At 51.3% G+C, this 21,707-nt stretch overlaps 10 protein-coding genes across 11 annotated transcripts; 6 read left to right on the top strand and 4 right to left on the bottom strand.

Moving 5' to 3' along the window:
* Window positions 1–155: 155 nt before the first annotated feature.
* FVEG_11630 (hypothetical protein) lies at window positions 156–1,717 on the top strand. Its single transcript, XM_018900952.1, has 3 exons — window positions 156–822; window positions 906–1,136; window positions 1,211–1,717. Exons 1-3 carry the CDS (start codon window positions 280–282, stop codon window positions 1,400–1,402), a joined length of 966 nt encoding a protein of 321 aa, XP_018759335.1. The 5' UTR covers window positions 156–279; the 3' UTR covers window positions 1,403–1,717.
* A 534-nt stretch (window positions 1,718–2,251) lies between these two features.
* Window positions 2,252–4,411, top strand: FVEG_11631 (hypothetical protein). The gene is made up of 5 exons (XM_018900953.1): window positions 2,252–2,949; window positions 2,996–3,050; window positions 3,097–3,156; window positions 3,204–3,732; window positions 3,779–4,411. The coding sequence occupies exons 1-5, from the start codon at window positions 2,342–2,344 to the stop codon at window positions 4,273–4,275; spliced, it is 1,749 nt and encodes a 582-aa protein (XP_018759336.1). The 5' UTR covers window positions 2,252–2,341; the 3' UTR covers window positions 4,276–4,411.
* A 635-nt stretch (window positions 4,412–5,046) lies between these two features.
* On the top strand, window positions 5,047–6,345 carry FVEG_11632 (chitinase; the record flags this gene model as incomplete). Its single annotated transcript, XM_018900954.1, has 3 exons — window positions 5,047–5,096; window positions 5,146–5,247; window positions 5,298–6,345. 3 exons carry the CDS (start codon window positions 5,047–5,049, stop codon window positions 6,343–6,345), a joined length of 1,200 nt encoding a protein of 399 aa, XP_018759337.1.
* A 192-nt stretch (window positions 6,346–6,537) lies between these two features.
* On the top strand, window positions 6,538–8,783 carry FVEG_11633 (hypothetical protein; the record flags this gene model as incomplete). The annotated part of the gene is made up of 3 exons (XM_018900955.1): window positions 6,538–6,887; window positions 6,949–8,071; window positions 8,121–8,783. The coding sequence occupies 3 exons, from the start codon at window positions 6,538–6,540 to the stop codon at window positions 8,361–8,363; spliced, it is 1,716 nt and encodes a 571-aa protein (XP_018759338.1). The 3' UTR covers window positions 8,364–8,783.
* Window positions 8,784–9,044: 261 nt separating this feature from the next.
* Window positions 9,045–10,297, bottom strand: FVEG_11634 (ubiquitin-40S ribosomal protein S27a). Of its 2 annotated transcripts, none has more exons than XM_018900956.1 (3): window positions 10,207–10,297; window positions 9,580–9,966; window positions 9,045–9,525 (listed from the first exon to the last, which is right to left on the bottom strand). In XM_018900956.1, exons 2-3 carry the CDS (start codon window positions 9,955–9,957, stop codon window positions 9,439–9,441), a joined length of 465 nt encoding a protein of 154 aa, XP_018759339.1. In that variant the 5' UTR covers window positions 9,958–9,966; window positions 10,207–10,297; the 3' UTR covers window positions 9,045–9,438. The 2 variants fall into 2 exon arrangements, with proteins under 2 accessions (XP_018759339.1, XP_018759340.1); XM_018900957.1 differs by having other exon boundaries at window positions 9,580–9,962; window positions 10,207–10,290.
* Window positions 10,298–10,353: 56 nt separating this feature from the next.
* FVEG_11635 (40S ribosomal protein S26E) lies at window positions 10,354–11,540 on the top strand. The gene is made up of 4 exons (XM_018900958.1): window positions 10,354–10,616; window positions 10,773–10,900; window positions 10,961–11,063; window positions 11,246–11,540. Exons 1-4 carry the CDS (start codon window positions 10,594–10,596, stop codon window positions 11,343–11,345), a joined length of 354 nt encoding a protein of 117 aa, XP_018759341.1. The 5' UTR covers window positions 10,354–10,593; the 3' UTR covers window positions 11,346–11,540.
* A 333-nt stretch (window positions 11,541–11,873) lies between these two features.
* On the bottom strand, window positions 11,874–13,806 carry FVEG_11636 (hypothetical protein; the record flags this gene model as incomplete). Its single annotated transcript, XM_018900959.1, has 1 exon — window positions 11,874–13,806. The coding sequence occupies one exon, from the start codon at window positions 13,804–13,806 to the stop codon at window positions 11,998–12,000; it is 1,809 nt and encodes a 602-aa protein (XP_018759342.1). The 3' UTR covers window positions 11,874–11,997.
* On the top strand, window positions 13,158–15,212 carry FVEG_11637 (hypothetical protein). The gene has a single exon (XM_018900960.1). The coding sequence runs from the start codon at window positions 14,351–14,353 to the stop codon at window positions 14,918–14,920; it is 570 nt and encodes a 189-aa protein (XP_018759343.1). The 5' UTR covers window positions 13,158–14,350; the 3' UTR covers window positions 14,921–15,212.
* On the bottom strand, window positions 15,200–15,718 carry FVEG_11638 (hypothetical protein; the record flags this gene model as incomplete). The annotated part of the gene is made up of 2 exons (XM_018900961.1): window positions 15,200–15,404; window positions 15,528–15,718. 2 exons carry the CDS (start codon window positions 15,716–15,718, stop codon window positions 15,200–15,202), a joined length of 396 nt encoding a protein of 131 aa, XP_018759344.1.
* Window positions 15,719–16,744: 1,026 nt separating this feature from the next.
* FVEG_11639 (structural maintenance-chromosome 4) lies at window positions 16,745–21,698 on the bottom strand. The gene is made up of 3 exons (XM_018900962.1): window positions 20,627–21,698; window positions 17,227–20,580; window positions 16,745–17,109 (listed from the first exon to the last, which is right to left on the bottom strand). The coding sequence occupies exons 1-3, from the start codon at window positions 21,485–21,487 to the stop codon at window positions 16,870–16,872; spliced, it is 4,455 nt and encodes a 1,484-aa protein (XP_018759345.1). The 5' UTR covers window positions 21,488–21,698; the 3' UTR covers window positions 16,745–16,869.
* Between the last annotated feature and the right edge of the window lie 9 nt (window positions 21,699–21,707).

A 21,707-nucleotide genomic window follows, 5' to 3' on the forward strand; every position in this document is an offset into this window, starting at 1 on the left:
GATCCTCGCCTGAAAACACCTCTTTTGGCCAATGGGAGACGTCTATCTTCCCCCTCTACACTTCAGTGGTGTCGGCTAACCGCCGAGGCGCTCAGGCACCCACAACCGGATCGCGCCGCGCCTAGCTCCCTTCTATCCTCCATACTTCCCTTAGCGAATGCTTAAGGCCTTGACCCTCCTCCTCCTCCTCTTCCTCCTGCACCATCGATATCTTTACCGAACAACTCCTCCGATCAGACAAGGATTCAGCACAACCTAGAACAACTGCGCGCAGTCATTATGACCGGGCTAGATACTGTTAAAAAACGCCGCGCGCAGCCTGAGAACTTAAACGGCGCAAAGCCAATGGCCGATCCATCACCCACAACACGGACCGTCACATGGCACGATATTCCCGAGTGGCGGCGGGACAACAAGTACATTCTCACCGGGTATCGCCCGTTGGAAGCAGACTATTTACAAGTTATCAAAAGTCTCACTTTCTTACACAATGAGACCTGCAACGTTTATACTCATTTGATCGGCGCTGTGTTACTGCCACTCTTTGCAGTCACTATTCTCCGAACTATATATGGGCCACAGTATATTGACGTCACAAGAACCGATTTCATCATGTTCACTATCTTCTTCTGTTCCGCCGAGAGCTGCCTGGTCTTCAGCGCTATGTATCATCTTATCGGAAGTCATTCACACGAGGTGGAGCAATTTTGGCACCGGATGGATTTGCTAGGGATCGTTATTGTGACCGTTGGTACCTTCATTCCCGGGATCTACTACATCTTCAATTGCGAACCATTTCTGCAGAAGATTCATTGGACTATTGTCTGTCACCCAAGCCACTCAAATACATCCTCGGCTGTGAGAGGGTGTGACAAGTCTCGAATCCTTGCTGACCAAATCACTAGGTCGTCCTTTGCGGATCTGCCACAGCTGCTCTCATCTGTATACCTAAGTTTAGGACATTGCGATGGCGTAAAGTGAGGGTCGGCGCCTATGTGGCCCTCGGTGCTTCCGCTTTTATCCCCTTATTGCACGGCGTGCAGGTCTATGGTCTAGAATATATGCTCGAGTATTCGGGCATGAAATGGTACCTTGTCGAGCTCCTTCTGTACGGAGGGGGCTGCGGCCTTTATGCAGTACGAACACTCTATTCACCCTTCCCCCAACCTTTTCATATTAAGGGAGAGCCATTTCTGACCTGGGTGTACAGTTCCGAATCCCTGAGCGTTTTGCACCAGGGCATTTCGATATCTGGTTCGGCTCTCATCAGATCTTTCATGTATCGATTTTATGCGCCATGTATGTGCATACAATTGCGCTGTCGCAGGCTTTCACGGCATGTCATACGTTGGACATATGCCACATTCAATCTGTTCATCAAGCTAGGGGCAAAAGCTTATAACGGCCGAGGGCTCAGGGTCAGTAAGGAGGTGCAAATAGCATGCTGGTTTCTATGTTCTATCACACTTACGGGGCCGAGCTGGTCAAATGGGATCACATATGCTTTAGATTCCGACGAGGCACCTAACAAATCTATATCCAATCAGACCACCAGAGAAACACTATATCTTCGACAGGTTGTAGTAAGCCCCCCGGGAGAACTCTTCTGATTCAGGACATTGAATGTGCCTATCGGAATCTAAGGGTCAGGAATTGAATTGCCAGTCAGCTAGTAGGATCTAAAGGAACACTTCAATCTATGATAAGATTCTACGGATATCTCCGTACCTTAATTGATGAACTTGAGTGGGTCTGAGCCACAGAGCGCGCCAGGAAGGCAAGAAAACTTGAGACCTCAAGTGATAAAAATATGTAGGTAATTTGGCCTAACTTTATGGGTTTTCTTACAAAGGTCATTTTGGCACCGTCTTTCGAGTCTTGGGTTTTCCTGCTCCCTAAGCTCGCGTTTATTTGACCAATGGTCCCTGCTATTCAGCGCACGTTAGATCTCCATGCCTTTAGTAGTTAGTCGGAATTGCAAGGCGGCCTGGGGGAGCAAGAAAACACCAGACCTTAGTATTGGATGTCAAAATAAACTCAGCAGGAGATATCCCAAATCTAGTAAAAACACCCTAAATTTAGGTAAGTTTACATAAATCTTTTTGTCAACTAGGATCAAGGTCCTGTATCTTCTTCCAACTCCCCTTCCCCAGCAGGGTCCAGCACGCCATAACCTGCAGACCCTGCAGGGCCCACACTCCCCCAAGCCACAGCCACAGCGACGTCACCCCTCGTTCCACCAAACCATCTTACACGATACCCAGCGATAAGAAACCCAAACAAGCGGAACAAACTTTTGTCAACAAAAGAAAAAGACTCGCCCATTGGGGTTGGAGCAACCATGTTGTCAAGGTTTTTCAACCGAGCGTATGCCGCCGCCATGTCGTCCCGCGGAGAGTACCAACCCCTCCCAAACAATGATGAACCGGAAAACAACACCAACACCATGGAGGGACAAGAGGCCAGAGCGGAGAATTATCGCGATGCAGCGGCCATGCTGCTCATCAAAATGGGTCGTTCGCCGGATGAGCAGATCACAATTTCGCCAGCTGACGATGCTCGGATCTTACGGCGTATTGACATTGCGTTGCTCCCCCTCATGCTCTCGGTATACTTCCTACAGGCGTTGGACAAAGCAACATTGTCATATGCCTCAATTTTCGGGCTTATCGAAGACACCAACCTCGAAGGCGATCAGTACTCATGGCTTGGCAGTATTGTGTATCTCGCGCAATTAATAATGCAACCGCCTCTCGCCCTTGCATTGGTCAAGTTACCCATTGGAAAACTCACGAGCGCTATGGTTATGGCGTGGGGAGTCACGCTTGTTCTCATGACCTGGGCGAGTAATTTCAAGACATTGATGGTTGCGCGGTTCTTTCTGGGTGCGTTTGAAGCTAGTATTGGGCCGAGTTTTATTGCGATCACGCAGATGTGGTGGAGGAGAAGGTATGTTTGATGGGTTGTGGTGTGAAATGGTGCTGATTGTTTGAAGAGAGCAGACGTTGAGAATCGGATCGTGGTACTGTATGAATGGGTTGACGTGGGTGGTGAGTACGATGTTCTTTGTTGATGGTCTGAGCTAATGCTTCCCAGCTTGGAAGTCTCATTACCTATGGGCTTGCACGTATTGATTCCAAGATGAAGCCCTATCAGGTACATCTCATTACCTCTCTGACATATCACTAGACTAACGACAGTAGATCATCTTCCTCTTCTTTGGTGCAATCACAGTCGGAGTCTCCTTCATCATGTTCTTCTGGATGCCCGACTCACCCACCGAAGCTAAGTTTCTCACCGATGAAGACAAGATCATTGCAATCGAGCGTCTTCGCAACAACCAAATGGGCGTCATGTCTCGGGAGTGGAGGATGTCTCATGTTGTTGAGACACTGAAGGACCTCAAGACATGGTGTTGGGTTGCCATGATCTTCTGCATCTCGGTGCCTTCAAACGGTATCTCAACGTTTGGACCTTTGATCATCAAATCATTCGTGTCAGATCCGTTTGAGACAATGTTGTTCAATGTACCTGTTGGGGTTTCGCACATTATCGCTGTGTCGGCGAGTGCTTATATCGCCATGAAGTGGAAGCTCAAGGGCCCGGTCATTGTTATGCTGTGTATACCCCCCATCGTTGGGTGTGCCATTATGTTACACTTTGAGCATAGTCTTGAGAACAAAGGGGTTCTGCTAGCGGGTTACTTCTGTTTGTGCACATACACTGGTATCAGTGAGTACTCTCTCATCCGCTGTCTCGAATCATCTAACAACTGTAGCACCCTTGATTTACTCATGGTCAGCACAAAACACGGCTGGCGACACGAAGCGCAAGTCCACGTCAGCGCTCATCTTCATCAGCGCCTCAGCCGGCAACATCGTCGGTCCTCTCCTCTACTCTCCCGACGAAGCACCAGCCTACACCCGCGGTCTTCGCTCCAACCTCGCACTCTACATAGTCGTTATCGCTCTCGTAGTGGTAACTTCTCTGCACCTCACCCGATTGAACCGCCTTCACAGCCAACGCCGAGTCGCGCTTGGAAAGAGTGCGATGCTTGTGGATCGAAGTCTTGAAACCGCGGAAGAGGCGGAGAGGATAGAGCACATGGAGAGATCATTGCGTGGAGGGGTCCTGCGTGAAGCAGAAGACAACGAGGATGGTAGGATTTCCGAGGCGGGAGATTTAGAAGGGGATCGGGCGGATCGGAAGGATGAAGATAAAGGATTTGGTGATATCACGGATTTGGAGAATGAGGATTTCTTGTTTGTGTTTTGATACCCTGGCACAGGAATAGTCAATGACGTTACGACTGTTCATATAGAGGCACAAAGATTCAGCATCACAATTTTACAGACTATTTCACGATCCAAGCTTAAATGAAACTCCTGTACTATTCTGAGACTGATTCGCCAAGCTGCCAATGCCGTTCAGTCCCGTCTTCTGGTGCGTTGGCTAGCTCATGCATTTACCCCAGCTGCCCAGGCCTCAAGCGCGAAAAAGACTTGAGATCTTCAACGAACAAGTCAAAAACAACTCGTCAGAGATCCGCTATCATCACCCTATAGATGTCTAATCCTTTTAGTCACTAAGCGTTGAATTTCTCGGTTTTTCTTACCCATCCAGCCGGGTACACAGCCGCACTGCCACGATTTAGCACCGCCACTCTTGGCCACTCAGACCCCAGAGCAAGTCAAGCCGCAGATGACGACGCAAAAACGTGGATTGGAAAGTTGGACATGAAGAGCTGAAACTGGTCAGTGAATTGCTGAGTAAGAGGCTTGGATGCCTCCATGTTTCTTATATCTGACTATTTGTTTGCTACATCCTCAAAACCTCATCAAATCACTTCATTATACTTGTTCTTTGAAGCTAAAGTGATTCCCCACATTCAGCCCCTCCAACTGCCCCTCCATCATCACGGATATTCCACAGAGACAACGAGCTGGGCATTGTATCTGGTCAAGTGTCCTTCTTATAGCCTCTGTTCTCACTGCATTGATCGCAGTATTTTTATCAAATACTTCAACGTCTATTACTTCAGCCAAAATGGGTGGTGGTCCTGAAGGTTTCCGCACCGTCGCTTACTTTGTCAACTGGTATGAAACTACCCTGTATCGAGACACTGAACCCAGCTAATGAGAACAGGGCCATTTATGCCCGACAGCATCGTCCTCAAGATCTTCCTGTCGAGAACCTCACACATGTTCTCTACTCATTCGCCAATGTCCGAAGCGACTCTGGCGAAGTGTAAGTCACCCCCAACTCTCATTTTATTATAGCCCCGCTAACATGATTAGCCATCTCACCGACTCATGGGCCGATACCGACATTCACTGGGACGGCGACTCCTGGAATGACCAAGGCACCAATTTATACGGTTGCATGAAGCAGCTCAATCTCCTCAAGCGTCGTAACCGCAATCTCAAGGTTCTTCTCAGTGTTGGAGGATGGACCTACAGCAGCAACTTCAAGGCTCCTGCCAGCACACCCCAAGGACGCGATACCTTCGCCAAGAGCTGCGTTGACCTTCTCAAGAACCTCGGATTTGACGGCATCGACATTGATTGGGAGTATCCTCAGAACGCAGATGAGGCTAGAGACTATGTTGAGCTACTTGCTGCTGTTCGACGGGAGATGGATGCTTATGCCCAGACTCTAAGCCAGCCTTATCATTTCGAACTGACCGTTGCTTGTCCCGCTGGCGCGACAAACTTCCAAAAGCTTGACATCCGCGGCATGGATCGATATCTCGATTTCTGGAACCTCATGGCCTACGACTATGCTGGATCTTGGGACTCTGTTGCTGGCCACCAGGCGAATCTGTACCCATCCCAGGACAACCCCCAATCAACACCCTTCTCGACATCCGCTGCCATTGACTTCTACGTTCGCAGCGGCGTTTCCCCTGGAAAGATTGTTCTTGGCATGCCCCTCTACGGCCGAGCTTTCCAAAACACCGACGGTCCAGGCCGACCCTACCAAGGCACCGGTGAAGGAACCTGGGAGGCCGGTGTCCACGACTACAAGAAACTTCCACTCGAGGGCGCTACAGAGTATGGGGACAGGGGATGCTGCGCAAGCTACTGCTACAACCCTCAGACACGAACCATGGTCACATACGACACGCCGCGAGTTGCATGGGACAAGGCCGAGTATGTCAAGAAGTGGAAGCTCGGCGGTGCAATGTGGTGGGAGAGCAGTGCAGACAAGACTGGTGATCAGAGCTTGATCACGACGGTTGTGAATGGATTTGGTGGACAGGGTGCGCTCATGAGGCAGGATAATTGCATTGAGTATCCTGCGACCAAGTATGATAACTTGCGAAATGGATTCCCCGACAATTGAGGCGAAGTGGACTTGGTGGGTCAAGGAGTAAGATGAGCGTTGGTGTTGACTGAACGCTCACTTACAATGAAACAACATAACATAAGTAAACGAACAGTATGAATAAATCACGGCCTCAAGAAGAATAAGTAAGACACAGTAACAAGTTTACAAGTACTTTTGCGTGCTTCACCATAAGGTCTCATCGAACTGATGCAGCCAGACCATCCACGTGACCTTTCACTAGCCACACCAGCCTCAACTGGTCCGTGCGCAAGCTGCCAGAAAATTTCCACCTGGAAAAAAAGTGTGAAAATCTTAAGTCTCAAGCCATCACCAAACCCATTCGACGCGGAATCATTCCCAATTGCGGCACCGGCAGGGAACGACAAGATGTCGCACATCGACTACGCTCTATACGAATCGCCTGTGGGCTATGCCCTCTTCAAGGTGGTGCATCAGCAGGATGCCGTGGGCCTGAAATTGAAGGAGACTCAGGCCGCCACCAACGACCTCGCCAAGTTCGGCAAGATGGTCAAGCTGGCCAACTTCAGCCCTTTCAGGTATTTGAAACTTCGGGTGTGCGATGCCGATGGATGCGCGATAACTGACACTTCAAAAAAGGGGTCACGTCGAGGCTCTTGAGAACATTAACCTCGTCACTGAGGGTATCGTCTCGGACTACCTCAAGTCTGTCCTCGAACTCAACCTCCCCCAGACCAGCGGCAAGAAGACTAAGGTCGTCCTTGGTGTCTCCGAGAAGAACCTTGCTGGCGCGATCAAGAGCCTCTTCCCCGGCCTCGAGTGCGAGACCGCCGATACCTCTGACATCGTCGGCGACGTTATTCGCGGTATCCGACTCCACGCCGACAAGCTTCTAGGCGGACTCAAGTACGGCGATGTTGAGAAGGCCGGTCTGGGTATGGGCCACGCCTACTCCCGTGCCAAGGTCAAGTTCAGCGTCACCCGCAACGACAACCACATCATCCAGGCTAGCGCGACCATCGACTTCCAGGACAAGGGCGTCAACCAGTTCTTCATGCGCGTTCGCGAGTGGTACGGATGGCACTTCCCTGAGCTGATCAAGATTGTCTCCGACAACTACACCTACTGCAAGCTTGTTCTGGCCATTGGCGACAAGAAGAGCTTGAACGATGACAAGCTCCACGACATTGCCGCCCTCGTTGGCGAGGACGGTGAGAAGGCCCAGGCCATCATTGACGCCGCCAAGGTCTCCATGGGTCTCGACATCTCTGCTGCTGATCTCGAGATTGTCCACGGCTTCGCTGAGGCTGTCGTCAAGCAGGCCGACAACCGCAAGTCCACCTCCGCCTACCTCGAGAAGAAGATGTCCGACATCGCCCCCAACCTGCAGACCCTCATTGGCACTCCCGTTGCCGCCCGCCTCATCTCTCACGCTGGTTCTCTGACCAACCTCTCCAAGTACCCTGCCTCTACTCTCCAGATTCTCGGTGCCGAGAAGGCTCTTTTCCGTGCTCTCAAGACCAAGAGCAACACCCCCAAGTACGGTCTCATCTACCACAGCAGCTTCATTGGCAAGGCTGGTCCCAAGAACAAGGGTCGCATCTCTCGATACCTCGCCAACAAGTGCAGTATGGCCAGTCGTATCGACAACTTCTCCGAGGAGCCCTCAACCCGCTTCGGTGAGGCTCTCAAGCAGCAGGTCGAGGACCGATTAGAGTTCTACGCCACTGGCAAGAAGCCCGCCAAGAACACCGATGTCATGGTACGTGTACTCGAAGCGCAATGGCTGATCAATGCTAACTATATTACAGAAGGGTGTTATGGACCTCCTTGACGACGGTGACAATGCTGGCTCCGACGAGGAGATGGCTGACGCTCCTGAGCCCGAGACCAAGAAGTCCAAGAAAGACAAGAAGGAGAAGAAGGAAAAGAAAGAGAAGAAGGACAAGAAGGAGAAGCGCAAGAGGGACGAGGAGGATGCCGAGCCCGTAAAGGAAGATGGCGAGAAGAAAAAGAAGAAGAAGAGAAAGTCTAAGGCTGCGGATGACGAGTAGAGCTCTTCCTATTGTTTGAGAGCGTCTGGTTTATGCTGTCTTCTGGACAGAGCGTTCCAGGAACACGGATAATGGGAGATGCATCTTCAGTCATGATAGACGTTGCGCAAGGGCAAGTCGGAATCTCGTTCAACGACTCCCGCCCCAGCAAGAACCTCCTCGCGCGGAGTCTCACGACTCGCTCCCAACAGAAGACGCCATTCCCGAACAGGGCGGCGAAAAGGCGATGGGATGGTGGCGAGAGACTTTTGCGTCCAGGGCCCTTGCGCAACTGTTTGAGGAGTTTTTGTAGGATCTTGATCTCTGGCTTATGGCTATTGGGCGTTTGAGGGCATTTGGCTTTGATTGTAAAAGACTGTTTTTCACTACGAGGGAAAACTCATACCCTTTGTTTACAAAAACATGCAAATTCACTGAAGATTGCGTTTGTCGTGATTGGGAGTGTGAATGTAGGCCATTGACAGTTGTGCGTGTATGCTATCATGATGTTGATGAAGACAGCATGGTCAGCGGTGTACAAAAAGACTGACTGAGTAGAGCAGCTGATTGAGTAACATTCTTGTTGACTTTTGTATGCTATCCGAGGCCTTCTGCTGTGCTCTCGACTCATCCTTGTCCGATCGCTTGGTGTTGACGCCGCGCCCCACCAGGGCAAACGAGGCTCTGGCGAGATGAAAATTTCACCGGTGGACACCAAGAAATTCATGCGAGGCTGCGAAATTCAACAGATAAGGACTGGTATGAATGAGCGATTACAAGGGTCTTGGCAATTTTGCAATGCGTTTGGAGCGTTACAGAGCAAGTCTTGATAGGAGCGCACAAATGATACCAGAGCTGCGAATTCTGGTGAAGGTTTAAGTGGCAAATCACCATGACGAGCAGACACACATATGCAGATACAAGCAAAGTCACAGGCGAGAACAGGTTGTGTGATTTAACAAGTTTGTCGTCTCAATCAAGCATGCATTATCTCAGAAACCGGATGTGCTTTATGCTACAAAAGCCCGTCAACGCCCATTTTTGGCACCCAATCCGATCCGTCATCAATCCCAATTCAAGTCCCTTGGTCATGCATTTATTGCTTGTCGAAGACGTAGGTGAGGTGGCAGCGACCGCAGTACTGGCGGTCCTGCATGGCAGCCATGAAGACACCAGCGCCGCACTAAAGAGTCAGTCAGTCTCGATCTTGATGTCATAGAAGAGAGAGGGTGCTTACAGTGTCGGCGGGGCACTCGCGTCGAAGTCGCTCGATCTTGCCATCAGAGTCGACCTTGTAGTACTTGAGGACAGCCAGCTTGGTCTTCTTGCGCTTGTGCTTGATCTTCTTGGGGGTGGTGTAGACCTTCTTCTTGCGCTTCTTGGCCATACCACCGCGGAGGCGGAGGACCAGGTGGAGGGTGGACTCCTTCTGGATGTTGTAGTCGCTCAGGGTGCGGCCATCCTCGAGCTGCTTGCCAGCGAAGATGAGGCGCTGCTGGTCAGGGGGGATGCCCTCCTTGTCCTGGATCTTGGACTTGACGTTGTCGATGGTGTCGGAAGACTCCACCTCAAGGGTGATCGTCTTCCCCGTGAGGGTCTTGACGAAAATCTGCATCTTGCCTAACTGAGACGGTTAGAATCGAGGTTCCCAAGTGTAAAGCATCCGGCTGCTGGCGGAAGAGTGTTGTCTCGTGCGACATCTCGAGTTTTTTCTCGTCGAAGATGAACGGCGTCGCTCAAAGTCGATAAAAAGCGTCGAGTGCGCGCAGAGAATTGCGATTCGATATAACAAAAGAGCAATCCTCAAGTGAAAGGCAATGAAGCCCTCACAGAGACGGGTATTTGCAGCATCTTTCAGACGTACCTCGACAATAAAGAACTTATTGCCTTCCTAAGCAATCCTCAGATGGTGCGAATTGGGGTTGAAGAAGATCGACTTTTGGTGGAGGGCAACGCCCGCTCAGAAATTACAACCAGTCCATCCAGTGGAGTCTGGTCACCTGATTCAGGGTTTTCACTTTTTGGTGCGGTGGATCCCGCTGACCTCAGCGTCTGCAGGCTTTTGCCGCTTGCGAGATCCTGGAGTGCTTTGCCCTAGCCAGCTGCCCACCAAACCAACCCCGAAAAAGTGGACTGGCCCTCAAGCGTCAATCGACTAAACGCACATTTCAAGAGAGCGCCTCTTCTTCTTCTTTTCCTTTTCTCTTCACTTGCGTGGACCTGAATATTTACATCCCCAGCAACCGTCAAAATGGTCAAGAAGAGAAAGAACAAGTACGACCTCCCCATTCCCTTCGCCTGCAATCGCATATCGCACACCGTCATCGCCGACGGAGACGAAACAACACCAACTGTCGCCACGACGATGCTCGACAACGATTGAACGGCTCAGCCTTACACTTGAACAAGTTGCTAACAAACCTTTTACAGCGGCCGAAACAAGAAGGGCCGCGGCCACGTCAAGCCCATCCGATGCAGCAACTGCTCGCGATGCACCCCCAAGGACAAGGCGATCAAGAGATTCACCATCCGCAACATGGTTGAGTCTGCTGCTATTCGTACGTATTTCTTGACTCTTCGCTTCGCTCGATGAACTCTCGCTTACAATTTAATCACAGGTGACATCTCGGATGCCTCCGTCTTCGCGGAGTACACCGTGCCCAAGATGTACCTGAAGCTGCAGTACTGCGTCTCTTGCGCCATTCACGGCAAGATTGTCCGGTACGTTGTCCTCCCCGGGAGTGTGACAACTGCGCCCTGGTTGCGTATGTGCTTCAGATGAGCCTTGGAGTACTTTTATTCATGTTCATCATGAAGACCATACACACTCCCTGCGCAGTTGATGCCCACACACTCCCAGTACGTTCTTCCCCAGACCCTCGAAGCTGACCAGAATGTTATAGCGTCCGATCCGTCGTTGGCCGACGCAACCGTGCCCCTCCCCCTCGCGTCCGCTACAACAAGGACGGCAAGAAGATCGTCCCTACTGCCCCTAAGGCTTAAGTGGTGGGTTGATGTGTCTTGTCTTGGGATGGAGTCCGGTTATGATAGCATCATTCAAAAAAAATAACGGATGGGATGAATACCTTTGGGATTATGAGTCTAAGAGATTCCAAAATTCAATCGGACGACGTTTGATGTCCACACGTCATTGACAAACATCTGCTTGTTCCTCTATTTACTCTGTGTGATTGATGTGACTGTCTTGGTTTTGATGTTGAATGTATGTAACTGAGTGTCACGTCGCTTCCAATGACCTGTTGTAAATGTGCGTCGACGTGATCCCATTGCGTCGTCTGTCGTTAGGCTTGTCTTGCTGGTATGCTATGTCCCAATTGACTGTAAGATTTGGCGCTTTCTATTGCCTCGTGTGTATCTGAATATCACTCGGAAGCCGTCTGTTTTATTTGACGTGATTGAGGTGCTGGTCATGAATTGTGGTGAACTCTCGGAACTGATGTGAGGTTATGCTCAAACTCAAAATGGCATTTCTACGATGATCAATTCACTGAGCACCGTTTATTGAACGTTGAAAGTCAATTGGACATTAAATAAATTCCCCAAACAAGTCGACGATGTCTAGATAAGATTATTCAACGAATTACTCCCCATTGTGTTGCTGATTGCTCTCTCAATAATATACACCCAATCTACCCTAAAACCCTCCATCAAACTGCTGCACCAAATCAGTCCCATTCTCCGAACAAGCAAACGCATCAACACAAACACCCCCACCACAACAACTTCCCGTCAAGCACAAATACCCATCCCCGCAATCCCCATCAACTTCACAACTCCCCTTGTAATTCGTACACTCCGTCCACTCGAACGCGATCCCTACACCCGCTGCGCTCTTACCGCAGACGCACCCTGTGCCGGGGATGATGGCGTCGCGTGGATACGAACATGTAGCGCCTTCTCCCTCTGCGACAGCGCTGTTGGGGCAGCAGGCGATGCGTGATGAGACTTGGACTGTGATGTTGTAGGGTTTTGTTGTCTCGGGGGCCCAGTTGAGGGTTGTTATGGCGGGGATGCTTGTTGCGCCGGCGATGAGGGTTAGGTTGAGGGGGATTTCGTCCTCGTGGAGGGATTGACAGATGTCGTTTTCGAAACTTCGGTGGGTGTTGTATACGTCGATGTAATCTTCCAACGCGCCCTGTGAAGTCTCCGTGTTCTTAGTGAAGATTGCTCCGAGAGCTTGCCAGAGTTGAGTGTACGCCACTACAGCCGCATCAGCCTCTTGCTTGGCTCGATCGCTGGACAGACCCTGATTTGCAAGGTCCTTGCGAAGCTGTTCAGGATCAACGATGTCTTGCCCTGATTCTTCAAGAGTCGTGACAACAGTGGACAAGTCTGGACATGCACCACCGAATGGATCTGTGCTGATGAAGTCGACGACCTTGTTCTTGATAGCCAACTGACACCTCAAAGATCCAGACTCAGATCCCGGGAACGTACATTCAAAGTCCCAACGACCAGTCTCATCGTCAACAGCGACATCCGCACAGACTGTATCGCCTACAAGAAGCTGAGGATACTGTCTGACCGACCTGTCAACGGGGTTCCCGCATTGGTCATGCAGGTACAGAACCTGGTTGAAGTCCAAGTCTTCGGCGCGCTTGTGTTTGAGCGCAGCACATTGTACACCCGCCAAGTCGGCAATCTGCTCGTACATATCGTCAATCGAGATGGATATGTCGTACGTGCAGTTACTCCCCGAGAAGTGAATCCCATCAGCATCAAGCGTGACCAAGTACCCATTGGGATCAACGACTGAAAGACGTCCACGATGAGAAATGTCGACATAGAGGATCCCGCCTTGTTCATCACGAACAGTGAGATATAGCGGATTAACGCCATCTTTCTCAAACTCAACAGACTCAATGTACGGAATGGGGATTGAGACGTTGTCTTCTCGGAGTCTGGCGTTGTACAGCAACGCTCGACGGGTCGAATCACCATCTGGGTTGGGGAGAGTGTAGCATGTTTCTTGCGAGATGGCGGCGGTGCGTGTAACGTGGGTGAAGTTTGCGGCGGGGAACTCGGGGACGCCAGTTGTTGTTGCGTTACTACCTGGTGACGCGGGACCGTTGGAGGCGTCGGACGTTGAAGTTGCAGCCACAGGACTCGAGAAGGATGTAACGGTTCCAGTACTCCCAGGTGCAGAGCCCGTTGTGTCACCGCTTGGGACAGCACTTTCGCTAACGGTAGTGCTGGGGACTTCGGTTGAGACTGTTGGAAAGGGGAGAGTTGGGATTTCAGAGGCTGGTACACTGATTGTTGGGAGGGAGACGATGCCTGAGATGGATGATGTGATGTTCCAGCCAACACCGCTGCTCTGAGAACGGGTAAAATCTTCTGACTCTGTCGGAAGAGTCACAATTGAACCAGTCTCAGAGGAGCTGACAGTCGCAACAGAGCCAGAACCCTCAGATTCTGCAGTTGTTGTGTTCCAACCAGACATCACCGTGTCACTTCGGGCCGACTCTGACGTTTCTTGAGATACTGTCGGCAAAGAAACACTTGGGAACGGAACCAGCGATGACGTCCCAGCTTGCGATAAACTGATTGTCGAGACGGAGACATCGCCTCCAGGCGCAGTGGTGCCATTCCAGCTCGGAACTGCGCTGCTTCCCGGCACCGAGTTTGTTCCACTCCCAGGCTCAGTTGTGATCGACTCACTCGGCAGCGGTAGTGTTGGGAACGGCAACGTCCCACCTCGAGTTATACTGATTGACGGTATAGTGAAGTTAACTCCTGGTACAGTAGTGCTGTTCCGATTTGGGAACTCATTCCCGCTAGTCTCTGGGCCTGTTGCGAAAGTATCGCTTGGGAAAGGCTGAGTTGGAAACGGGACAAAGGTTTGCGACGGGGATATACTGATGGTCGGTATAGTCACGTTGCCACCGGATGGTAAAGCAGTGTTGTTCCAGCTTAGCGAGACACTGCTACCCGATGCTGCTTCAGCTGATGAGAATTGACTCGGCAGTGATACCGTAGGAAACGGTATGAAGGATTCGCTGGATGTACTGACGGTTGGTACTGAGGTGTTACCGCCAGGAGGTACAGATGTGGTGTTCCAGCTCGGAGAGACTCTGCTCGTTGACGCTGCTTCCTCCGAGGATGATGAAACTGGAAGTGATATCGTCGGGAACGGGACAATGGATCCGCTGGAGGTGCTGGCAGTCGGTATCGAGGTATTGCCACCTGAAGGCAGAGAAGTGGTGTTCCAACTTGGAGGCAAACTGCTCCCTGTTGTAGCCTCTGCTGAGGACGAGAGACTCGGTAATGATACCGTTGGAAATGGCACAAATGACCCACTCGAGGTTCTTATAGTTGGTACCGATACATTGCCACCTGATGGGAGGGAGGTACTATTCCAACTTGGGCCCAGGCTGCTACCCGAAGTGATATCTGTTGAAGAGGGTTTCGCTGAAGTCGAAGCACTGAGTGTCGGCAACGAGTTGTTACCGCCAGGAGGAAGAGCGGTACTGTTCCAGCTCGGACCGACACTGCTCCCTGAAGTGAGCACCCCCGAAGACGTTGGAAAAGGCACCAAGGTCCCGCTGGAAGCGTGAGTTACCGGCACCGACGTGTTTTCCCCAGAAGAAAGAGAAGTGCTATTCCAGCTTGGTCCGAAGCTACTCCCCGAGCTTCCTTGGCTTGGTATTGACAAGGTTGGAAACGTAACGAATGTGCCACTCGAGATGCTGACTGTCGGTACCGAGCCATTCCCTCTCGATGTAGTACCATTCCACCCTGGACCGACGCTTCCACTTGGCGAAAGGCCAGAGCTCGCGGATTCTGAAGCTGTTGGGAACGGCATAGTGATCGTTGGAAACGAACCATTTCTTCCGTCAGAGGTGGTGTTCCAGTTTGGAGCCGCGCTGCCACTCGACGAACCCCCTGGGTTTGTGAGGTCTGAAGCTGTTGGGAATGGGATGAAACTTCCACTTGAGAGACTGACAGTTGGAATCGAACCATTCCCTGTAGGAACCAAAGTCGTGTTCCAAGCTGGACCTACACTCCCACCTGTCATCCCAGAACCAGTGGCCACAGACACTGTAGCGCCCGAATCAGTAGGGAGAGGCCCTGTCCAAGAAATACCGCCGCTAGGGGCAGTAACACTCGAGTTCCACCCCGTCAAACGTGTGCCACTCTGCACAGGACTCGACGTCGAGATACCAGGAACCGACCACGGTAGCGAATCGCTTGTAGTGCCAGATCTTGTCACTCCAGATGAATGGGTCGATGCTTGTGATTTTGCACTTTGGGTGCCATTGCCAGACGGTGAAGTAGATGCTTGGTCTTCGCTTGAGAAGGATGCTGAGAAGGGACCTTGGGTATCCCCTGGTGACTCTGTGGTGGTGTTCCATGAAGCTGCTGAATTTGATCCTGTGAGGCTCTCGCTGACTGTTCCTGTAGTTGGATTGCTACTGTTGGCGTACGATGTCCTTGGAGTATCTCCTGTCGTCTCTCTCGCTGTCGTCTCCGCACCAGACGCTGCAGTCTGATTCCACGACCCTTCAATTGTCGAATACACTCCTTCAGTAGTAGTCACAGCATACGTCCCCGACCCAGGCTGTCCCACCGAAGCCTCCGTAGAATCCGAGTACCCCCTCGTCCTAGACGCTGTAGTGCTCATATCCGCACTCGTCACAATACACTCACACTGCAACTCATAAGCACTCATCCAAACTCATCGCAAACGACTCACATATGAAGCTATCCTCGTCTGATTATACCTCACATACTCCACAGGCGTACTATATCCCGCACCGCAGTGGTTCCCCTCCAGAACACTAGAACAAAACTCGCCATCATCTTGAATAAGCGACGAGTAAAGATCATCATGCGGACACGCAATCGACTCGTTCCAGTTTGCAGGAAAAGCAGTGACCAAGTGAACGACGAGGGGGAGTAGCATCAACATGATGCGTAAAACGAGTGTATAGCGATGAATGAGAATAGCTGAAGCTTGGCTTGATTGTAGGCGTTACTTATAGGACGTACAGCAGCCATATCCATGTCGAGGCCGCCCACGTATAATCTGCCAAGACACAGCATCGTGACGTTTAAGACACACATACAGAGCCGAGAAAGACCGGCACTTGGTTGCGTGGTACGGCATCGACGGCTGCAAGATCGAAGGGGCGCGGGTGCATGCAGGGGTTCGCTTGGGGATCCTTAATGTCCCAGGTCTTCAGGTCTAGACGCGCTCGGCGACACGGGAGTTGGTTCCTGGATCGTGGGACGCGAGTGTGATACGAAGGGAGGGCGGGGTTCAGGTTGAGTCTTTGTCGCGGTGATGGCAGAGGGAAGATGAGTGAGGGTGACGTGGCATGTGAATGTTAGCTGGACACAATGGGAGTGAATGAAGTGAGTCGAGGAGAGGTCAAAAATGGGGGATATCAGAAAACACCAAACATTGGATATATCATAAATCTAGCCTCCATATCATTAAAATAACCCGCCAAAACCATATCCATAGTCATCATCATCGTCATATACAAGCACCTCTCACCCCTTACCGAAAGGGCAGTATCGTTGTATTACTACCCCCAACCTGCGTGCGCTGCTGCGACGAGTGTCCCGGCGGTCTCTCGATGTAGTCCTTGTTCTCAATAGTAACACTCTTGGTCATATGATTGACCTTGTACACGCCCACCAACCGCGCCGCAAGCTCAAACATGTTGTTGCGCAGCGAGATGACGATGAACTGGGCGTTCTTGGTACGCTCCTTGATGTAGTTTGCGACGATCGAGACCTACATTGAGTGTTAGCATAGTGATTCAATCAGACTTGAAGATGGATTCGCATGTGGAATGCCCACGCGAGTGTGGTCGAATTGTAGCCGAGTGTCTTGGGTTAGGGTAGTACTCACGTTTCTGAAATCCAGCGCAGCATCGATCTCGTCCATGACATACAGAGGGGTAGGCTTGTAGTGGTGCAGAGCGAAGACGAGGGCCAGACTGCTGAGTGTCTTTTCACCACCGGAAAGGTTGCTGATGTTCTTCCAGCTCTTCTTGGGAGGCATGACGCTGAAGAGAATGCCTTCGCTGAAAGGATCTAAGCTGTCGACGAGTTCGAGCTCTGCGTTTCCGCCCATGGTGATCATCTGATACATTTCCTTGAGTCGGAGGGAAATGGCGCTGAAACCTTCCATGAAACCTTCCAAGCGTAGACGGCGTAGGTCGTCGCATCGCTTCTTGGCGGAATCTCGCTGTTCAATGGCAGTTTGGAGATCTGAGGCACGGGCAGCGTGCTCTTCCACTCGTCTTCGGTATTCGGCCAGCACACCAAGATCGACGTTGACATTTTGAGTCTTCTCCTCAAGAGCTGCAATCTCGCCCTTGAGTGTCCTCTCATTCATGTCAGCAAGCTCGTCGGGTGTGTATCTCGGAAGCTCGTTTGGTTGCCCATTGATAGATTCCTCCTCCTCCTCTTCCTCTTCTTGATCCTCCTCTTGCTCTTCCTCTTGAGGAGCGTCAGTCATGTCAATATCATCCTGAGGGGCATCATCCATGTCGATGTCATCATCGTCATCCGTCTGAGGCTTCGGTTGCGACTTGGGCTTCTTGGAGCGACTACCCGATGAACCTCCAGTAAGGTCGTCAATGTTTTGCAGAACAATCTTCGACAGCTTATCGTCCCAGTGGCGAAGTCGTGCTTGGTTCTCAAGAAGAGCCTTCTGGTTCTCCTCAAGCTTGTTGCGCATCTCAATCTCAACTGCCCTTGTCTCGTTGAGCTCAGCCGTCTTCTCATCAAGCTCGCTCTTGAGCGCTTTGAGCTCCTTCTTCTTCGCGGCCAATCCTTCCTCAGCCTCCTCAGCTTGTGCTTGAAGCTCTTCAGCTCTCTCGCCCTGGTTGTTGATGTCGTTCTCGAGCTTCTCCAGATCGCGAGTAGCAGCCTCAAGCTCCTTGGACGACTTGGCATGATCCTTCGCCAGCTTGATCTTCTGCTTCTCCGCCTTGACCTTGCGGACCTCAGCATTGGAGATCTCTTCATTGTTGGAAGAGATCTCCTCCTTGATGGAGTCGACCTTGGCCCTTTGCGCACGAAGCTTCTCACCACCAACTTCCATGATCTTGTCTTGCAGAGCCTTGATCTCATCCTCCACGCTGGATGTCTCTTCATGGAGTCTTTCAATCTCCTTGTTGAGTTTGGCAATCTCCTTCTGCAGTGCAGCGATGCGACTGTTGTCGGAGGCCGAGGGCTGGTGCTCCTTGCTGACTTCCTTCATGCGTCGTTGCATATCGGCGATGTTTCGCTCGGCGCTCTGAATCTCAAGGCCAATCTTCTGCATCTTGGTGTCCAGTTGAGGGATCAGTTCGTCCAACTCCCTGAGTCGTGTCTCGCACTCGCGTTGGTAATCTTGGAAATCCTTGAACTGTTTCTCCCAGCCATCGCGATCACTTTCAAACTTGGCGACCTGCTCCTTGCTGACGTCTGAGACGAGCTTGGAAGACATGAGACCTCTCTTGACAGTCGAGCCACCACCAGACATGGTACCGGACTTGTCAATGAGCTCACCATCGAGAGTGACTACTCGCCATCGCTTGGCGCCATATGCGATTCTGTTCGCTTGGGCGAGGTCGGCAGCAACAAGAGTATCTTGCATGGCGTGATAGAAAGCAGCTCGGAACTTGTCTTCCTTGGCAGTGACGAGGTCGAACAATCGGGGAGCGTTCTCGGGTGTCTGGATAGGCGACATGTCTCGAACTCTCAGCTTGTCCAAGCAGATAAAGTTACCACGCCCGACGTTGTTTTTACGCAAATACTCGATACACTGCTGACCAGCTTCGACAGTCTCAGTAACAAAGTTGTCGAGGGCACCACAAGCCGTTGAGATGGCGACATCGTACTTCTGATCAATCGTACCAAGATTACCGAGACGTCCATGGAAGCCATCAATTCGACCAGACTCCTTCATGCGCATCAAGGCAGCGAGTACGTTGCCTCGGGCCTGCGTGTTAGACAAGCTTGAGCGGGCCTCGTCGGCCTTCTGGCGCGCATTCGAGATCTTAGAGCGAATCTTGGGCTCCTGCTCAGAAAGGACCTTGAGCTCCGACTTCATCTTCTCTGCCTCCTCTAGAAGCTCAGTCTTCTCGGTCTGACAGGACTTGAGCTCAGCGCGCTTGGCCTTCTTGCCCTGCTCAATCGAAGCGATCTTTGTCTCAAGGTCTTGGAGAGCGACAGCGCCGGCGTTGGCCTTCTCTTGAAGGATGTTGAGCTCACTCTCAGCGACAGCGACGGCCGACTGCTTCTGGTTAATCTTCTCATTCCAAGGTTCAAGAGACTTCTGCTTGGCAGCAATCTGATCAGAGAAAGCTTGTGTCTTGCCCTTTAGGCTCTCTCTGATTCGAGCAAGCTCAGCCTCTGCAGTCTGAATCTGTTCCTCGAGTTCCGCAATCTCCTGGGTTCGGTTCTCGATCTCCTCTCCACACTGCTCGATGGTTTCGTCAGCTTCGGCAGAGTTTGTTTCGGCGTTGGCGATAGCCTTTTCAAGCTTCTTACGCTTGTCGTCCAAGAACTTTCGCTTCTCGTCGAACTTGACACGCTCTTGCTCAAACTTGGCCATCTCCTTAACCAAGGCTTGCGTTAACTTCTCTTGCGCTTCAAACTCCTTAGCACCCTTGGCGTAGTCCTTCTCGAGGCTCTTGATGATCTGTTCGCCTCCATGGTGTTTCTCCAGCTCGGCGTCCAATTGAGCTTGCATTTGGCTGATAGCCTCCTCTGTGACAGCAATATTCTCATTGCACTTGTGAATAAACAATTGGTAGAGGGCAGATTGCTTCATCGCTAGCTCGTTCTCGTCGCGAATGTAGGCGATGGCCTTATCCTTCTTGTCTTCAAGGCTGTTCTTTTCCTTTTCGACGTGCTGAACGCGACCGCTCTTTTCCATGCAGACATCATTGAGGGTCTCTACCTCGGTGGCAGATTCTTCGATGGGCGCCTTGTACTTGGAGGTACCGATAATATCCTCGAGATATTCGAGGAGACCGTCTTCGTGTTCGTTGCCAGCCTTGGCCTTCATCTGAGCAATCGACTCGACCTCACCTTGGAGAATCAGGAATCGCTTGTGGTCAAGATCGACACCCCGATCCCGAAGGAGAGTGGTGACCGTCGTAAAGTTGGATTCTTTGCCATTGATGTAATATTTGCTGGAGTTGTTCTTGAAGGCTTTTCGGGAAATAATGAGCTCGGAGTTAGGGATAACCTCGTGACCACCACCGGGCTGGGAAAGTTAGTCTAGGATCGCCAAAGAACAATGATTTCCTTACCTGGTCCATGACCTCCTGGAAGTAGACAGCGACCTCGCAATGATCCAAGTTCGGGAACTTTGCTGAGTTGTGAATGAGAGCAGAGATCTTGCCCTGTCGCATCTTGCTAGCTCGGAAACCGAAGACGAACAGCAGTGAATCAATAACGTTCGACTTTCCGGAACCGTTGGGCCCAACGACGGATGAGAATGAGGCATGGAAAGGACCGACTTCTTGTCGGCCTGCGTAACTCTTGAAGTTGTTGAGTATAAGATGTGTTAGAACAATTCGAGATTTGGGCGTTGTGTCTTCAACAACAGGAACCGTTAATGTCCGTGACTTGAGTACAATATCCATTGGCTTCTCCATAATGGTATCCATGGGTTTGATCGGCTTGATAGTTGCTTGAGTGTTGTCGACAACAGAAGTATTCACACTAGCATCAGTGATATCGGCCAGTGCCGAAGCCTCCTGAGAAGCTGTCGGTGAATCTGGCTTCGGTGTAGGAGGGGCCAGGTCTGGAACTGAAGAGATGGATGATCTCGCTGTGCTCTTGCGCTTACGCGGCGACGCAATCTTTACAGGAGAACTCGCCTCTGCCTTTAGTGTCGTATCAGCATCGAGAAGTTCGCTAGGCTCTGCCGAAGCAGCTGGAGTAGGCGCTTTTCTAGGACGTCCTCTCGCCTTCGGTGCAGCAGCAGGCGCAGGCGCTGGAGTCGTCGATTTGCGTGAGCGAGTCTGTCTTCGGGGCGCCGGCTTCTCAGGTTCAAAGTCCTCCTCCTCATCCTGGACTCTAGAGCGGTTGGAAACATCGTCTTCGTCGTCAGAATCGATAATGGCGGTGCGCCTTGTTGCGCGCCTCGGCCGGACAGGGGAAGACATTGTGAAGAAATAACTCTTGTCACAGACAAGAGAGAAATGCGAAGGAGTGTATGCAAACAATGAATAGTACAAATAAGCGACACCTTGGGTCGTTGTAACCAAGGTCGACTGGGTTGTTGTGTCGAGGGAAGCTGTACGAATTAGATTGGTTGCGCCCCGCGTTGGTTTGTTTAGAAATGTCCAAATTGGTCGGTGTAAACAATACGTACCGGCACAGGCC

Source organism: Fusarium verticillioides, chromosome 7, assembly GCF_000149555.1.
Source record: "Fusarium verticillioides 7600 chromosome 7, whole genome shotgun sequence".
NCBI lineage: Eukaryota > Fungi > Ascomycota > Sordariomycetes > Hypocreales > Nectriaceae > Fusarium > Fusarium verticillioides.

Coding starts and splice junctions, on each gene's coding strand:
- FVEG_11635 (XM_018900958.1), top strand. CDS start 10,594: ATGGTCAAGAAGAGAAAGAACAA. Junction 10,617..10,772: donor GTCAAGAAGAGAAAGAACAA/GTACGACCTCCC, acceptor AACCTTTTACAG/CGGCCGAAACAAGAAGGGCC. Junction 11,064..11,245: donor ATTCACGGCAAGATTGTCCG/GTACGTTGTCCT, acceptor AGAATGTTATAG/CGTCCGATCCGTCGTTGGCC.
- FVEG_11630 (XM_018900952.1), top strand. CDS start 280: ATGACCGGGCTAGATACTGTTAAAAAACGCCGCGCGCAGCCTGAGAAC. Junction 823..905: donor AGAAGATTCATTGGACTATT/GTCTGTCACCCA, acceptor CCAAATCACTAG/GTCGTCCTTTGCGGATCTGC. Junction 1,137..1,210: donor GGGGCTGCGGCCTTTATGCA/GTACGAACACTC, acceptor CTGGGTGTACAG/TTCCGAATCCCTGAGCGTTT.
- FVEG_11631 (XM_018900953.1), top strand. CDS start 2,342: ATGTTGTCAAGGTTTTTCAACCGAGCGTATGCCGCCGCCATGTCGTCC. Junction 2,950..2,995: donor CAGATGTGGTGGAGGAGAAG/GTATGTTTGATG, acceptor GATTGTTTGAAG/AGAGCAGACGTTGAGAATCG. Junction 3,051..3,096: donor TGAATGGGTTGACGTGGGTG/GTGAGTACGATG, acceptor AATGCTTCCCAG/CTTGGAAGTCTCATTACCTA.
- FVEG_11634 (XM_018900956.1), bottom strand. CDS start 9,957: ATGCAGATTTTCGTCAAGACCCTCACGGGGAAGACGATCACCCTTGAG. Junction 9,526..9,579: donor GCGAGTGCCCCGCCGACACT/GTAAGCACCCTC, acceptor CTGACTCTTTAG/TGCGGCGCTGGTGTCTTCAT.
- FVEG_11637 (XM_018900960.1), top strand. CDS start 14,351: ATGAAGGATTCGCTGGATGTACTGACGGTTGGTACTGAGGTGTTACCG.
- FVEG_11639 (XM_018900962.1), bottom strand. CDS start 21,487: ATGTCTTCCCCTGTCCGGCCGAGGCGCGCAACAAGGCGCACCGCCATT. Junction 20,581..20,626: donor TCCAGGAGGTCATGGACCAG/GTAAGGAAATCA, acceptor TAACTTTCCCAG/CCCGGTGGTGGTCACGAGGT. Junction 17,110..17,226: donor CTGCGCTGGATTTCAGAAAC/GTGAGTACTACC, acceptor CACTCAATGTAG/GTCTCGATCGTCGCAAACTA.